Genomic DNA, 18,320 nt, shown 5'->3' on the forward strand with positions numbered 1-18,320 from the left:
TTGTGTCCTACCTCTCGACCAGGCGCTCACCATCCCTCTCGCTCACGCTCTCTCTCTCTCTCTCTCTCTCTCTCTCTCTCTCTCTCTCTCTCCCCCTCCCCCGTCTCTCTCTCTCTTTCTCTTCCTCCCCCCTTTCAATCCTCTCTCTCTCTCTCTCTCTCTCTCTCTCTCTCTCTCTCCCGCTCTCGCTCTGGCTCTCTCCTGGTTTCAGTGAGATGAAGCAGGAGCTGGCGGAGGAAGGTAGCAGATGCTCCATCCTCTCCAAGCAGCACCGCTTCAACGAGCACTGCTGCATCCGCTGCTGCGCGCCCTTCACCTTCCTGCTGAACCCAAAGCGCCAGTGCCTGGACTGCCAGTACAACGTCTGCAAGACCTGCTGCACCTACAGCAAGAAGGACAAAGCCTGGCTCTGCTCCGCGTGCCAGAAGGGCAGGTTGGTGTTTCATTTTTTTTTTTTCTTTCTCACACTCTCGTTCACATTTAACACACCCGCGGTGCAGACGAGAGAGATTAGAGGAGCGGCGGAGGAATGAATGGGGACGAGACATACGAGAGCATCTGTGAAGTAGTTGATTGGAGGACAGTGAAGTGGGGAGAAAACTGTTTTTGAACAAGCATTCATGTAGTTGGGGGGGGTTGAAAGACAATAATGGATGAATGGGGCTGACAGAGACAGACGTGAAGGGAATGAATGAATGAATGAATGAATGAATGAATGAGAGGGAACAGCAGACTTTGAAGGAGTCTCCGCTACAAGGTTGTCTATTTTCGAGTGTTTTTAGGAATTTATTGTCCCAGTTTTGTAAATAGAAAAAAAGTGTGTTCTTCTTTCTTCACTGGTGTACTATAAGGTGTGTAAATATGAGGTCGTTACAGGAGATGGTAGTAAGACAGGTAGAAGAGTGAGGAAAATTGTCGGATTAAGACACAGCGAAAGATGAAAGGTTGAAATGTGCATGTTTTTGTCAAGTTCTTTTATTCTGATGGAATTTTTATTGTTATTTTTTAGTATTTCTTTTTCTTTCTATTTCCTTGAGCTTGTCCCTTGATCACACCCCTGCACAATCGTTTGAACACTGCAAGACGGGGTTTCAAGGGGCAGAACGCAAAATTACGATTAGGAGAAAAGCAATCAGCGTTTCACAAGAGAAGGGTAAATCCACTGCAGCTGGCTGTATTTGCAAATGAGCTGTTTATACATGTATATGAATCAGGTGAGTCTGTTTTTGCAGGCATGTATGTCCAAAGCCCTTGGGGTTGTTCTGCCGTCTTGCCATTGGATGAATTTCAAAGACGGTTTGCCTGGGCGATTCTTGAGATGTGAGGAATTAAATGTTTAATGTTATAGTACAGGGACAAGCGTGTTAGTTGTGCACCTTGAATTTTCTGACTGTTACTCTAAGTGGAGGAGGACAGAATTGCAGAGCAGTGACAAATCTGTCCAAAAATGTGCTGCCCCTCCACTTGGCCTTATTTCTTCTGTCCAGTCCCCCAGCGCCGGCGCTCTCTCTTTCATTGATTTTCGCTCCACGGCGTATTGAGTTAGGCCCGCTGCCCTCAGTCCTGGTGTATGAGAAAAAGAGAGGGGAGGGCGTAAGAGTGGGAGCGACGGGGAAGAAGAGTGGGGAAAGGGATGATGGCAGTCAAAAGAGGTGGCAAGGTTTGCGTCGATCAATTCTTCCTTCACTCTTTCACCTCTGTTCTTTGGTGTGTGTGTGTGCGTGTCCCGGCGGGGGCTGAATGATGTTCTCATTCGGGGTTTAGACTGAGTCACAGATGGGCCCGATGTCACAACATTGCCGTCTACCAGCTACATATAAATACTGCACTTTTCATTAGCGCATTAAACAGGTTTAAATCTGGTTTTAACATGAATTAGTCTCTCTGGGTGAAGTCATGTTATTTGGAACAGTGATTTACAGCTTGCAGGAGTATTGAGCTTCAGGCTAGAGGAGCCCTCAATGTTTTTTGGGGGAAATAGTTCATTCTGGAGGCCAGGCTGACAAAGGGGCGGCATTGATTTTATGCTAAATAGACAGTACATGAAGTGCAGTGAGAGTGAATACAGAGGAAATACAAGACTAAGTATACATATTTCTTGAGAAAAAGCATTGCTTTAATTATTTCCATCAGCTTTCAGAATGATTGCCGCAGTTGTTGTGAAACATCTCGTAGGAATTCAGCTGAATCCAAATGCTAAGTCAATTCACAAAGGACACAAGCCACCAAATGGGCTCAGTCACACACACCGTCTGTCCATCAACATTCACAGTGGCGTGGCCGTGCTGCTCACGAGTGTGATCCATCAAGGGAAAGCAGATTTGTAATCATCGCACACATGGACACTCTCGGAGGCTAAAGTCACCCACTCGCGCATAAATGCACGTAAGAATGAGAGCATGTCCTGCATGTCCAGGCGGACACATGGCCGCCAGCAAACAGACATGTGAGCACATGTGTATTTGATAATTACATTGATGAGCAGCTGTAGCTGGGATGGATATTGTTACTGATTAGTAGAAGTTACATAAATGTTATGACGTTCAGCACTGAGATATTTGTATTTTCAGAGCGGATCGTATTCAAAGAGATCCGAGGCGGTAATTCTCTAGCTTTGTGTTAACACTTTTCTAACCTTGTTAAACACACACACACACACACACACACACACACACACACACACACACACACACACACACACACACACACACACACACACACACACACACACACACACACACACACACACACACACAGTATACCCATGCACAGCGAGCGGGACAGGCATGACCATTTGCAGTCTGGTTGGATTAATAGCCTATGATGCATGCACGCACACGCTCATGGAGCCAATGATGCTTCACACCAATACATTTAACAGAGAAGTCAAAACATCTTTAGTGGTCGCTGGAATGTCTGGGTTTTTTGGCTGCTCAGCCAAAGCTTTGAGGAAATTGTCAGAGAGGGATCAGGAAGGAAGGTCAAGAGGAGGGGAGTGCAGGCTGGAAAAAAAGTCCCACACTATTTAAGAGTTGATATCCCATTATATTTAATTTCACTGGCATTCAAATTGTAGTGGTAATCTTTGTCTTTGTCTCGATTTTGGTACAGCACTTCTCTGCTACCCTCAGCCCTTTCCTTGCTTGTTGTTTGGTTTCATAGTTTATGTGCCAATTATTCTTCTCTCTGTGCAGTTCTGCTACTCTATAACCCGCCACCTTCCCCATTTTCAGCAGCTTCATTTGAGCTACTGCACATATCTGCGCTTAATCTGCAGAAACTGGCAGGTCTGCTTGGCTATATAGCTTCTTCAGGCTATAGAAGTATGTTGACACACTGTTGTGTGTGTGTGTGTGTGTGTGTGTGTGTGTGTGTGTGTGTGTGTGTGTGTGTGTGTGTGTGTGTGTGTGTGTGTGTGTGTGTGTGTGTGTGTGTGTGTGTGTGTGTGTGTGTGTGTGTGTGTGTGTGTGTGTGTGTGTGTGTGTGTGCATAGTAATAGCAATATACTAAAGTGACGGTTCCTACCACTTTCATAATCTCTTCCTAAAGCATGACGTTGAGAAGATTAAGGCATCTGCTGCAGACGTATACTTTACACAGATATGGAAACAACACACATGCACAACAATGCATTTACATACACACGCACATAACTGTACTGAGAGCTCAGTTTAATTGCTTTTCATCCATTAATTGTGTTTTTAGACATTTTATTCATGACCATGTAATACTGTAATACTTCATATGTGAAGGCACTGATGCGGTGTGTGTGTGTGTGTGTGTGTGTGTGTGTGTGTGTGTGTGTGTGTGTGTGTGTGTGTGTGTGTGTGTGTGTGTGTGTGTGTGTGTGTGTGTGTGTGTGTGTGTGTGTGTGTGTGTGTGTGTGTGTGTGTGTGTGTGCGCGCGTGTGTGAGAACAGTGACAATAGCATACATTCTGAGTATACATGCAAATTCAAACAAACTCAATGTATTTAAACACACACATTTACAGGAGCTCTGCTGCAGTTACAGACATTAATAGCCTGCCATATTTTAAATGCAAGACTCTGCAAGCTCTGGCACAGTGGAGTAACTGCATGTCACACACGCGCACACACACACACACACACACACACACACACACACACACACACACACACACACACGCTCGGCCCCCTGTTAATTTGACTCTTCTCAATGGGCCTGTCTATCTTTAAAGGCCAAGCAGCTGATTGGCTTGGGGGGGCGGGGGGGTCTTAAGACACAAGTTAACAAGCTCTTACTGAAGTGTAGCAAGGGGTAATAGAGGCCAAGAATTTGCTTTTTCAAAATGGAGCCTCTTGAATGAAGACCTCCTGTTCCATCTCAGAAACTGTGAGCACGGGAGGAAGTGTTTGTTTTCATCTTCTAAGGATTATTTACACTGTAATAAAATGATCCTGATATCAAGAAACAACAACCTGTGATTAACAAAGGCACTCATCCAAGCAGCAGTATGTTCATTCATCTATCCATCTTTTATTAAGCTTAATCCAACCCATCAGCAGCTGGAGACAATCCCAGCTGAGTGTGGTTAAAGGCAGGGTACTCCCTGGAATCTGAGGTCTAGATAAATAAATAGATGTGAACTTTTTTGTCTGCATGAAACAATATGATTTTTAGAAAAATTAATAAATGCAATAATTAATCAATACAAACCCTATAGCCTTGTGATGGACTGGTGACCTATCCAGTGTGAGCTCTGCCTTCGCCCACAGTTAGCTGGGATCGCCCCCAGTACCCTGCGACCTTGAGCTGGATTAAGTGTCACGGATGGATGGATGGATGGATGGATGGATGGATGGATGGATGGATGGATACAAACCATATAGCAAGTCCTTTTACAATATATAGTGATATGATGAATTCAACTGATGGTAACAATTGTCCTCACTGGCGCTGCAGATTTAGGAGTGATTACATTAGAACAGTTAAGGTTGAATGCCATAACTTTCTGTATCACCGATTTAAAAAAAAAAAATAAATAAAAAAATCTAATTTAGAATAATAATTTAATTTGTCACTGAAACTTATGATACAAATTGAATCATGATCTGTGCCATTGTCGAGTGACCTGCTGTAGTCGTTTTGACAAACACCGTATCAAAATGGCAGTACCTATAATGTTTCTGTTTGCCAGTATTTCCAAACAATATATTTAAAAAATTGCAAAAACCAATCAGGCCCTTATATAACAACATTCAATCAATAACACATCTATTTGTAGGAATTTGATGTTTTACGGCATGCAAATGTGACAAAATTTGCTTCGAAGTCATCAATTAACCAAAGAAGCATGTCTTTGTGGTCTGTGGGAACAAGCCAGGCTACCAAGGAAAATCCATAGAAACTCCACACATGAATGTTGTTGCCTGGAGGCCAGTCCAGGTTTTCTAGCAGTGCAGCACCACGTCGCTGCCCCACAAATGATGTCTTGAGGATATTTTCACCTCTGATTCTTCTCTCGCCTTCATTCTTCCCTTGAATATTGCAGAATATGTATTCATTGCCGGAGTGTCTACATGCTGCTCGGTTTTTATTGATTCCAAGACTCTCCTATTGATTTTATTAAATTGGCTCACTAGGCCAGCTCCTTTTATGACTCACTGAAACACTTCCTACATTTCTTCCTATTTTCTTGCAGTTTCTATCACACTTGTTTGCATATACAAAATATCAACGAGAGCGGGCACTCGGTAGAGCGCAGGCCCTCGCCAACGCCACATTTGTTTGCTGAATCCAGTCAGCATTGCTAGCATGATAGCTGTTGGCGCATATCAACGCTCACTTGGTAGGTCAGGAAGCCACGTCACTGTGTGAAACACTGAGCAGGGAGTGTCTCCATGGCAACAGATGCTGATCTCAATGAGGTGCCTCTCCCGTCCGCTTTATACAGGACTCTTTTTTTTGCAGTTTTTTTGGGGATTTATTTGGAAACGGTTAGCCGTTAACATCACAAAATCTGATCGATTGGTCGTGGATGATGACAAATCATCTCTGAAATTTTCATGTAATTCGGGAGAGTAGTTTTTACGAAAAGTTGTGAAGATACATACATACATACATACAAACCAATAAATAAACACGAAGCCAAAAACATAACCTCCTCGCCCAACTTTTGTTGGCGAATGTAAAAAGCAGTAAACGGGCCGCATTACTTTTTCCAAGCACAGTGCATTGCCCTCTCTCTCATTCACTTTGGTCCATTGTAAACTGGAATACCTGGTGAAAAATTTAAACCTGCGCACGTAGAACATGTGAACGCCACTCAAATGTCCCCAATCCCAGGGTTGAGTACCTTCACATTACCGCTACATCCTTGTGCAGACTCCACCCTAACTGTAAATTTGGCCATTTGGTTTCTCAAATCTGTGAATACTTTTCATGTACTAATATTCTTGAACATGTCAACATTGTGCCAAAACAAAAGGTCATGACGACACAAGTGTTTAAAATTCTCTCTTGCTGCTGCCAGACAAGCACCTGCGGCTCGCAGATGAAGCAAGACACTGTGATCTTTTTCTGTCCTTCTGGTGGTATTTTTATCAGTGTGGGAGAGTAAAACTAGTTCTAGGCAGGGAGGGTGTGCCCTGTAGCACCGGGCTGCAAATGAGATGCTGTGTGTGTGCGTGTGTGTGTGTACTGCTGCTCGTTTGCGTTGTGTTTTTTGTCACATTTCCAGCAGCTGGTGTGAGAATAGATTGCAGCACTTATTCTTGTGTTTCTTTTCCAATCAAGGTCCAAAATAGCACGCTGCAAGCCTCAGTAGGTGAAAAATGGAAATCCCCCTCCTTTCATTCATCACTGCGTTAGCACTATCCATTTGTTGTGTGAAACATTGGAATCACACAGGACATTAGCTGTGAGGGAAATGGGTGTGTCTCCATGTCTTAAGTATAAACATGCACAATTTTATGCAGATGTACTGAGTCAAAATCAGCACTTGTAATTGGTGAAATTAGGCGTCTGAGCAAAGTTGTACTGCAGGAAGCTTCCCTTCAAAAGTGCAGCTGAATTCCTCTTCTCAAGAAGCTGCGGGCAAAAGAGAGCGAGAGCCACTAATCACACTCCCTCCTTCCATCTCCCCCTCCTCCCTCTCATTTGTGGCCTTGTCTGGAGTCCAGCCCGCCTCACGCAGGAGCCACCAGCCGGTCATAACTCTTGATTGTGATTTGCACTTGATCTACAAGCCGGCGCAGCGAGCGAGGCGCACGTGGAGAAGATGCGTGCACAGAGGGAACAGTAGTGGTCCTGAGTGGTGTTTCACTAAGTTCTATTTAAGTGCTCATTAATTGAAATATAGCCTGAGAGTCTGAAGTTGTGCTCAAATTTTACTAATGCAGCTGGAGCCAGAGTTTTCTCCAACTAATTACTGTTGAGATTTTCAGCCTTGAAGCAATCTCAGTGGTGTGTGTATGAGTGTGTGTATGTGCTATCAGTACTTATTAATGCGTGTCCATACTGTACTGTCTTTGTATGTGAGAGTAGAGAGAGAGAGAGAGAGAGAGAGAGAGAGAGAGTGGAGACGCCTGCAATTTAAGTGCTCCCCGTTGCCTGACCCCTTGTGTTCCATGGAAGCATTTTTCTCTGTAGGGGATGAGGTTGTGTAGCAGGTGATAAATCACGGCTGTACAGGTAAACATGAGTGTGTGCACACATACACAGACAGAGCCCTGAATGTTCCCTCTTGTGGGTGTGTTAAATCCTGTCAGTCGTGTGAATACTGCTGTGTGGTATTTTGCAGATATTGCTCTGAGTCATTAATGTCTCTCTGATTTCACTTGGTTCGGCTTCAGATCCCATTCCTGCATGCGTGGGTCTGCGTGGGCGTGTGGGTGAGACTAAATCGGTTCCACGTCTGATCTGAGCACTGCCTTAGGGTCCAGCTGTGAGCCCAGCTACGCAATCTGCGGCTCTCCGGTGATGTGAACCTGTGGGTAATTCCCCGGTCGTTTCTTCATCGAGGAACCCATGCCGGAGCGTTCCACGTGAACGGGGTCATTTGTGGCTCACAGGGCTGCAGCAGCAACCCTGCAGGACAGAGGTGATTGGAAATCTCATGATTCCCAAAGCGGTTTATGCAGTAAGTTGGCTGGTGGATCAGAACACGAGCTAAAGCTCCTGTTGTTTTTATTGTGGGTTAGTAGGATTGAGGAGAGAGACCGTTGCCTCGGAGTTCAGCATGTAAAACAGTTGTGCTCAGCAGCTTGTAACACCCGGTAATGCTGTTTCATAGTTGTCTGTCCGTTGTCGTCTATACATGGCTAAGTGTTTTTTTGCTTACAGCCTCAAATATTAGACGGAGGGTTTTAGTGAACAAGAAAGTTTTTAAAGCTACAGGAACATCTTTGGTGAAGTCATTTGGATTCCGATCGACTTTATACAGAAACCTCAAATGAAATATAGAGTCGATATTCTAAATAATCACCCGACCACCCTGAATGTTCAAAATAGTTGTCAAGTATATAAACAATGCACAAACACTCGGGGGGAATTAGTGTTGAATTAGAATATTTATGGGGACACCACTTTACCAGAAAATGCAACGTTGTCAGGTGTTTGGGGTATTTTGACTTTGTGGCATCAGGTTTTGACTTTGAATGTCAGAAACTCTGGTTTGAATTTAGGAGAGGAAGAACATTTGGTTTATGAACTTGCCAAGTCTACTTTGCTCAATGACTTGTTGTGTTGACGCCAGTATAACGGGGGTGTACCTGAATAAACACATTATACGGGGTTATTTCTTCATTACGAAAAGCGCTTCAGCCGAGGTTTCAGTGAATCCAGTCGGAACAACTTTTAAATGTTATTGTTTAGGATCTCGCCTCGGTCCAAAGTTCTTCACTTATTTCAGCTTCTTCAGCCTTAACCTTCAGCATGTTATAATACAGAGAGTCTGAACTCCTCGTATTCTCAATTCCATTCCATTTCATTTATATAGTGACAAATACAAAAGTCATTTCAAGGCATTTGTACAGAGAAAAACCCAACAATTCCACATAAGCAAGCATAAGCGACGGTGGAAAAGAAAACCTTTGCAGAACCAGATTCAGAGGTGGCAGCTATCTGCTATTCTATTTGGGGTTTGGGGATTTCTGTGATCATTGCATTCAGGAATATATAAAGGCCTTTAGACCTGACTTTGGACAGATTCGAACTCTTGTCATTCAGATCCGCCGTACGACAGTGTTTATTTGAATGTTTGTAAAGCTCTCCACCTGCACTGTTATATATAAATATATGAACAATATAGTTACAGGAAACAAGGTTGTTTTCTGTGTCTGTCTTGTGATGGATTGGTCTCCATAGCAGATGGATTCAAAAATAGTAAAGTACAAGAAAATCCAGAGTTATTTATTTTCATGCATTATGTATTATAAAACGATATTCAAGTGATTTAGTTTTCACCATTCTTTCACATAAAACGTGGCTTTTTGGCTGAGCATAAGCAGAAATGGACATGTTTAATTGACATTTGTAGGTCTGCATGATGTCCCGCCTTAATGTTGCATGAATTTTGCTGTGCGTCTCCTAGCAACAGCTGTCTATAGGTCCTCTAATGCATTCAGATCTCTTAGAGCACAAAACTGTAAAATTATTCTAAAATGTAAATCTTTTTTTATTCAGTCCCATCAAAATTGAGGTTTGGATTGAAAGTCGTGACCCGTGTCATTGCCATCTTTCCAGATAGATAAAAAAAATTTACACGGCTGCAGTTCTTCCTGAAAAGACTGAATGTTTCTGCCGTTTGAGTTTCTGCCTTTTGTTGCATCTGAAGACATTTCCAAAGGCAAACCCTGCAGGTCAGTAGCTGCTGCGCACAGATTTGCTGAAATCTGGATGTGCACGTTGGATTTCGGTTTCCGCTGAGTCGTCCCTCGGCTCACTGTTGGCCGTGTCCAACACCGGCTGCTCCGGCAGATGTGATCTATCAAAACCATCTTCAAGCTCGGGAAGACGCCCCGCAGTACAGCCACTCATTTCTCATATCCTGACGGGCTGGCAGAACAGGATGGAGCCTCGTGACTGACAGATCAGTGAAAAGGATCTCTGCTTTCTTATTAGGAGTCAAAGTCTTTCAAACACCGAAATCGCAGTTTATTGCTTTTATCCCTCTTTTATTTTCTTTCACTGTATTTTTCTAAGGATTTTGCATGGATCAGTGTCGCTCGAATAGTAAGATTTCTTCCCCTTCTGCCTCTCCCCTCCACTTTTTCACTTATTCACACGTCTCCAGGCAGATCTTCCTGTCTGATCTTCTGCCACAGTGAACTCTCTGTAGTGTGAAAGAGGATTTTCATACTGGCACGTTCGTCTTCTGTCAAACCTACAGCCCCTCTAATGAAAGAACAAATTTTATTTTCAATGTCCAAATATTTCTGATTATACTCCAAATGATTTCCAATGAAAGGTTATTTTAGGATGATTTCGGGGCAAAAAGACCAACCAGGGTTTTTGTTTTTTTTAAAGCAAAACAAAATAATTGCATTGATAACTTAAATGACATCCCTTCTCCACCAGTTAAAACTAAATGATGTAATGCCAAAATATATAGTTGTTTTTAGTAAAAACCTAAGAAAGAATGTGTGATTGAGCTAAAGTAATACTTTTCAGTGAAAAAAACCCCAACATATCCATTTATATTACAATTGTGATAAATGATTACTCATTGACTCTATATAATGTTTATTAAGTCCAGGAGCCACAAACATCCCAGTGAGAGTTCCAGTTATCTGCACAAGTGAAATAAGAAAATATTGACTTTTTATTAAATGACAGATATGAATGTTAACCGTTTGTTAAAAAGCAGTAAGTCCTTTATGAATAAGTCTACATTGTAGCTCAGCAACTTTTCACAAAACTTAAGCGAGTGTATTTTCAACATTGTTTTGTTTTAAATGAGGCTTCTTGGTGCAGATTACCGTGAAACGTCTAAAAGACAATGTCCTTCATTTGTGGCCTGTTTTTCTTTTATTTCTTGATTTTTGCTTCATCTTACAAATCTGCACAAAAATAAAGAAACAGTCTTTCTGTTAAAGACTTTCTCTTCAAATTAATATTAGTAAAAGCTCAGAAAACATGTGTTTTTTTGCTTCTTTCAAGACGCATATTTCTACAAGTTCACCTCTGCAATAGAGCTTTGGTTCATGTTTTGCTTGCAGTGGGGTAGCAAGCTTTCACTGCCGCATCACTCATGCGTCATTTCTCAGCTCAGGTCTTTTTTTTTTAACGTCTGCTACTACCAGCAGGGTCATTACCAGTAGATTTGTAAAAATGTTTATTTAGATATCGACTCTTTATATCTGGTCATTTTTACACTGTTGAATGTCATCTCATGGACCTTAATGGAGCCTTGATGGCCTTTTTTGGCCCTCGGACTCCATGTTTGATTGATTGTCTGTCCAGTTGGTGTCAGGATGTGCTAATTGTAAGGTTTTCCACGTGCGAACCGTGTGATATGTCATGACCTTTTCTCGGCGCAGCACACACAAGCACTCAATCATAATTCATTCAGATGCAGCCGTGTACCAAAGTGACATTTAGAGCATATTTTCTGGCCGTTACTTCGAACTCACCTGAAGGTTGAGAGTGATGAAGAGGACTGAGCCGATCACAGTGCTCCACTTCATTCAACGTGGTTGTGGAGGCTCACATTGAAGGCTGACATTGTGATTAGGATGATTTGTATGTGAAAATCTTTAACAAAAACATGAAGAATATAATAAAAGCTCAAATAATAGGTCATAATACAATATACAATAATTGAACATATATGAACATAGTGAATTACAAGACTAAACTGCTTGTATGAATATTTTATGAATTGGCTAAAAGTCAATTAAATTAACATTTTATTTTTAGCTTTCAGTGCTTTTTGGGGCTATATCATTAGAGTTAGAGTTATAGTTCAATTTGTGATTGTTTGGTTCAGAGAAATCATTCTGGCTTGTCAGTGCAGTGAAAACGCACATAAATTAATGAAGGCTTCATCCCATTAAGAAGAGTTCCTGCTTTTTTTTTCTTTTGCTTCTTGATTTACTGTTATTGCTCACTGGAACACTTAATGGAACTGAGCCTTGATTTGTTTTTTTACCTGCACTTTTCCTGCTACTGTAAAAGTGTTTCATCGCGGCACGGATTACCATAAATGTGTAAGTTCATGATAATATAGCTTTGATTTTCAAAAGTGTTTCACATTATTTGACGTCAGTATAATATGGTATGCACTTTCTTTGAAAAGGCCTCCGAGGGCTGTCTGGCATGTCTCCCTTGTCTTTGAAGCTCATGCACTTGAATGCAGAGAAATGTAATGAGCAACATCTCACATGTGGCCTTAATGTTCAGGGAGCTGGAGCCCGTGTAAATGAATACCAATTAGGTGAATATGCTAATAGCAAGATCCCACTTTTCCTGTACTCCTGCAGTTCTTGGGGATTTGTGTGTGTACACATCCTTATTGCGTATTCTGTCTAACTCTGCAGCATAGTTTGTGCATTGCTCCGAGCCTCTGTCTCATTGCACCTCCTCTCCCATTTTTCACCACTTTGAATGAGGCTGAGGCTGTGCGTCGATGCAGCGCTGACTGCACCCCGCTCACCTTATTTAGTCGTGATTTCCCACCTGAGCTGGGAGTGCTGTTTGATCTCATTTGTTTAAAATCATCTTGTGTTATTAAATCTGTACCTCACAGGGCTTTCGGGGCTTGCATGTTGTTGCTGGCTCACTCATTGTTATGCTGTTGCTTCCATTTCAAGAAAGAGAAAGAAAGTCAATTTTGGTCAACCATTAAATCAATAAATCTTTAATAACCACTTTAACCACTGTTATCAAATTGAGATGGTTAATGTTGTTGATTTCTCATGGTATGTGCAGTCAAAGGTGAACATTTTGATAATTTCACGCCGTGCTGCTGGTTTCATGCATTGAAATCAAGCACAAGCATTCTATCATGTTTCCAATAAACAAACACCAGACAGTCCTGCGTGAGTGTTTGCTGTAAACAGTCTGTTTCAACACAACAGCGAGTGGAAAGTAACTCGTCTTTACTTCCAATACTGTTTTTAAAGTGTGTGCACCTTACCCGAAGTGGACAGTTAAATATTAAAAAGCCTTTGGCAGAGACGTCACAGAACATCTTGCTGCAGGCGGCTTTGGATGAAACAGCCGGTGATCCAGAGCACCCAGCACAACTGGAAACAATAGGAATCCTTCTGTCCCACCCTCTGTTTCTCTGCCTCTGTGCCTCTCCGCCTATTTGTTCAGAGCGGCAGCAGAGGAACTCGGGTGATGCTGCGTGAATCAAACAGGATCAAAGCAGCCGTTCATATCGGGGCTGCCAATGGGGAAGATATGAAAGCAGCCTGCAGACACACACTCACTCTGTGCACATTTGGCACGGAGCCTCCTGCAGATGCGAAATGCAGTAATGCACAAACACGCTCGTATGTAATTGCGCGGCTGCAACTTACTATGGCTGAGTGGACGTTTAAAAGTGCCAGAAGTTGATGCTCTCATTACTTAAGGTGACCACCACTGCGATTGTGAATTCAACCTAGATTCTGGATCCACCTTGGGGGTTTTCTCTTCGAGTTTCCTTTCCAGAAAGTGGCCGTGTTTTTGTTTTCACTGTAATGTTTTGGCAAATCAGATCTAAGTGAGTGGTTTGACAGCCTTTCTTAGAGGCAATCTGGGAAAATTACTCCGTATCACCGGTATAGATTATCGCTAAAACAATTTGCTCATAAGCTTGTTAGTCTGGCAATATTTATTAGGTACTTGGATATTGATTAATGTATGGCCTTCATTGAGGCGGCGTGTTTTCTAAGCTTGTGGTGTTACCTTTTAAGAACTTGAGTGCATGTCACCACTGCGAGATGAGCATTACACCATCCGTAACTCGCCACCTAACTAATGTTGGCGTGCTATTGTAAGTACGTTCTCTCACCTGGTGCGGTGAGCTGTTTGCAGCCCTGCAGATTCTGCAGCGGTTGCTCGAGTCATGGATTCATGCATTTTGCATGAAGGTCTTTCCATGCATCTTCTTTCCCTTTTCCCCCCTCTTAACTGTTTCTCACTCTCTCTGTGGCACGCTTGTTTTGTATCTCTGCTCTCCTCTCTCTGTGAGGCATTGCATCTTCTTCATTCGTCCTCAGCGGAGATCGTTTTTCACGCCACCAAACAGCCGCGGGATTCACATCTCCACACTCCCGCTTGTGTTTACTTCAACTCTCCCTGAAATGTACACATCTCAGGAAAATTGGTTTCAGTCAAACACGTTTTTTTTTGTTTTTTTTTCTTAGCCAGCATGACTGAATTTGGTGTCCTCTGAACCTGCCTGCCTGACCTCTCCCAACGTCCTGTTGATGGTCTGAAGGTAGAAAATTAGACTGCTTCTCTACCTGCAGAAGATAAGCTTTAAAGTCACGGTTTCCACCTGATGCCAGAGCCTCATAAACCTGTTAGTGGATAAATATGTATCCCTACATGAGTTTGTATTTATTCACCATCAGATGTGCAAGAATCTGACAGAACATTTAGAAAATTGTGGCAGCTGAATAAATCGTACACAGCCATCAATAAATTCTGGATTCTTTGTGTACTGTGGTGCAATCAAAGACAACGGCATCAGGGGATGGAGGTGGAAATGAGGCGATGTGTGTGTTAAACACTACTAGATGTACAATTTACATGCATGCTACTCCTCTTCCACCTCCATATGCCACAACACACTCATTTATCTAACCTTCATCCTGCCTTTTGTTGTGGTTCCAGTGCATGAGTGAAAACTGCGAGGGTGCTTAAGTCAAGTGTAGTTCATTAGTTCATCTCACCACCAGCCATGGTTTTCCCTCCGCTCACTCCTCTGCGGGTTGCCATTGAAACATTCGAGCAATCAGCCTTCGCCGTTTAGATTTATGTTTTACACGTTCAGCTGATGTTTTTCATCTCATATGAAATGCTGCATGAATAAAAATAAATCAAACAGAATGCCTTCATATCCCTGTCAGGGATTAATGTGTGAATGTCAAAAATACATCACTTTAACAGATGGATGAAACTGGCAATGCTAGTTCATGTTCCTTTCCCCCCAAAAGGGCTTCATGTTTCCAATCCCAACCAGTATCCTGCATGTTCCTCTGAACACTGACCTCCTCAGTCTCTTTTAGTACTGACTTTGCCCTCGGATGGTGAGGATCACCTTGATGTCTGCACTGATCGCTCTCAGAGGTCACTGACAATGATCAAAACAATTGCTCCTGAGAGGCAGAGAGAGAAGCGGTTGACGTGACGGTTGCTGCCCATCTTCACCATCCACCCTCCACTCCCTTAATGGCTTCAATTACTCAGTGTGACGGCATTCGTATGAATAATGCAGTAGTCCCCTGGTCTGGAGTACCATGCACGGCAGTGTGTGCAGGCTGACATGAAAGGGGAAGGGCAAAGGTTTTTGTGAATGATCAAAGCCAAGGAGCTGCAGAAATGCCTCAACCTTTAACGGACGGGTCTTAAACGCTGGTCATACACATTAGCCTGGATACTGACCTCATACGTTCTCTTTAAATGACCAACCACGTGTGATTTCTGTACTCTGTTGTCATTATCAATACACGTCTGTGTTGAATAGAGGTGAAATCTGAACTGTTTTTCCAAGGGATGTTTTGGCTTCAGGCTCCCGTGAAGCTGTTGCAGAATATTTTATATTAACGAGTCCAAAATGGGTAATTACAAAAAGAGATGGCAAATACTGTAGATTAAAACCTTAAAACCGAGCCTCACTGTGAAGTAACTTCAAAATGACATTTTTGTTCAATCACACTGTGTAAGAATCCTCCCAGAATGACACTGTGATGTGTAAGTCATACGGGGTACAGTTGACTGTCGGAGGAGGCCATCAGTTGATGGATGGCCCTGCCGTATTTCGTCTATATAGCATCCATCTCCGCATACAATCTGTCATCCTCTCTCCTTCCTCACACTGTCACACTTCTACAATGTACAGTCCCTCTCATATGATGTCCAGCCTGGTTGTGCAGTCACAATCTGTATATGGCTGCCCTGTTAAAGCCTGTTAGAAACTTCACAATTTACATTGAATAGATTCAATATGTTTGAATAAATCATTTTGCCATTTTAATGATCAATATGAGCCTTCATAATCTGTATGAACTCTTATTAATTTATCAGCTTACATAAGGCTTGTATAAGACTTTGTTGTAATACAAAGATGTCTGATTGGAGCAGAACAAGAAAACAAAAACAACATTGTGAAAGATTGAGAGATGCTAAAGGCCAGCAGCAGCTATTAATGTCATTTTGACTCCAAGTGAAAAGGCAGAGGGAAAGTCCTCCTCCTCTTCTGGTGAGCCATTCCCCTCTCAATCCCTCCATCTGTCTCTGTCACCACAAAATCAGCGATGGCACAGAGGAAAAAAACACCCCGCTGCAAATGGGAAAGGAAGGATGAGTAAGAACGAGGAGATAAATGTGCGTGCGCCTGTGTTTGTGTGCACGCATGCATCTGGCCTGTTTTTGTTTGTGATCTGTGTGCCGAGCGTCAATGATTCATCGTCATCAGTCTCCCACGCCCTGTCTGCCAGACTGAGCCGGGCAGCGTGTTATTTGCTCTGTGCCAGCATGTGAGTCATGTGAGCGCTCAAGGTACGCTCACCTGTACGTTCGTCTAAAACTGCCTCACACTCGGCACAAGCAGGGTGAATTAAGGTAATATGGAAATATTGAACCCGGCAATTATCAACTGCAAACAGTTTGTGAGCTTGTTGTAGGTGCTTGTGGACTAATCGGGTATAATTTTCATTACACTAAACGGTTCATACAGCAGGAGTAATTACCCTTCGTTTTCAACCCAGAAGTGCATTTAACTGGGCTCTTTTGAGTTGTTTTGGCTCGCCACGCTAATGTGGAGCTTCGACCTGTGTGTCTGCTGACTCCAGCACCGAAAAAATAAAACATTGTTTAATTTCGCAGTTGCATGAACTTCAATTTAAGACTCTTCCAAGTTTGAGCGTTGTTACAATTCATGCCGGCTCAGTTTCCATTGCAGCAACAAGGACGGGATCCTGACCTTTTCCATCATGTCTCGTTTCTCTCATTTTTGGGAAGAAATCACGACAAGAGGGGAACAGAGTTTAAAACAGATGTATACTTTATTAGAAACTCGTATTTTAAAAATGAATATACTGTTAATATAATGAAGACAAGCTACAGTCTTTTGAGAAAGGCATGTAACTTTTGTCATTCATTGAAATGTGTGAATTTGGACTTAAAAGACTGACTCTATCATTGCATCCGTTTTTAAAATATGTGTGTTTGATGTGTTTAAAAGAATCTGCTGTTAATGTATATTTACTTAAATAAATTTAATTCGCTACTGGTAAACAAGATTATTAGTAGAAGGGAGCACACCAGAGAGTGGTATATCCCCACCCGATCGCACGTTGGATATGAGGGATTTCACAGGCTTGGAGTCAAACCATCAGCAACTCTGTCACAGTGTGAGTCCAAGCTGCTGAGTCGCTTATTCTGGATGTCAGCACGCCTGCTGCTGTGTGTTGGCGATGTTATTCATGGTGTGAATGCTTCAGGAAGAACATAGCCCATTTAAGACTCATAAAATCAAATATAAGTATATGCTTATGTTACAAATGAAAATGCAGCAGTATGGTGCTGAATTATCTCTTTTCTTAAGGACCTCGGCTCCAGGATTTACACCCTGTCTTACTTTTGTTGTTATGTCTTTAGAAATTAGTTTCACGCTGGCTGAATTAATTGAATGCCAAATGAAATAATGCTCATATACTGGCTTCATTCAAATATTTGCTTGCAAGCAACTAGATATTTTGAAAAGTTTTGCAAGACTATTTTGTATATGTCAAAAAAGTCTATAATTGGACCAGATGGCGTCACTCAAATCTGTACATCCATGTGTGACTGCTGCACAGAAAGCGCCACACAGCCCAGAGCTGTTCCTGCAGGCTTGTTCCTGCTCTGTTTCTTCTGTTTGTGTTGCTCAGTCCTATGCTTCATCTCATTTCTTTTACTTTTAAAGGGCCACCGTGTTATCTCTCTGGTGCGCCAGACCAGAAAATGACCGTGATATGTCATCAGAGATTAAGGTTATGTGCCAAATCAAATAGCTGCCAACTCTGACAGCACTGCTTCATCCAATATGTCTCCCTTTGGAATTCCTCATATGAGGCGTATTCAGAAGGCTTTTGTGCTCGCACACACAAGGCTAATTTACAGATAGGAAGCAGGGAGGACCTAAATCGAAGCGAGTGC

At 42.5% G+C, this 18,320-nt stretch overlaps 1 protein-coding gene across 1 annotated transcript in view; it reads left to right on the top strand.

Moving 5' to 3' along the window:
* Positions 1–215: 215 nt before the first annotated feature.
* Positions 216–18,320, top strand: part of myripb (myosin VIIA and Rab interacting protein b) — a gene marked incomplete at its 5' end in the record, with an annotated part of 62,128 nt that continues 44,023 nt past the window's right edge. Inside the window, one exon of the mRNA XM_080490001.1 lies at positions 216–433. Within this exon, the coding sequence (XP_080346127.1) occupies positions 216–433 (218 nt within the window). The remainder of the gene's footprint in view (positions 434–18,320) is intronic.

Source organism: Lipophrys pholis (genome assembly GCF_963383615.2).
Source record: "Lipophrys pholis genome assembly, chromosome: 20".
Lineage (NCBI taxonomy): Eukaryota > Metazoa > Chordata > Actinopteri > Blenniiformes > Blenniidae > Lipophrys > Lipophrys pholis.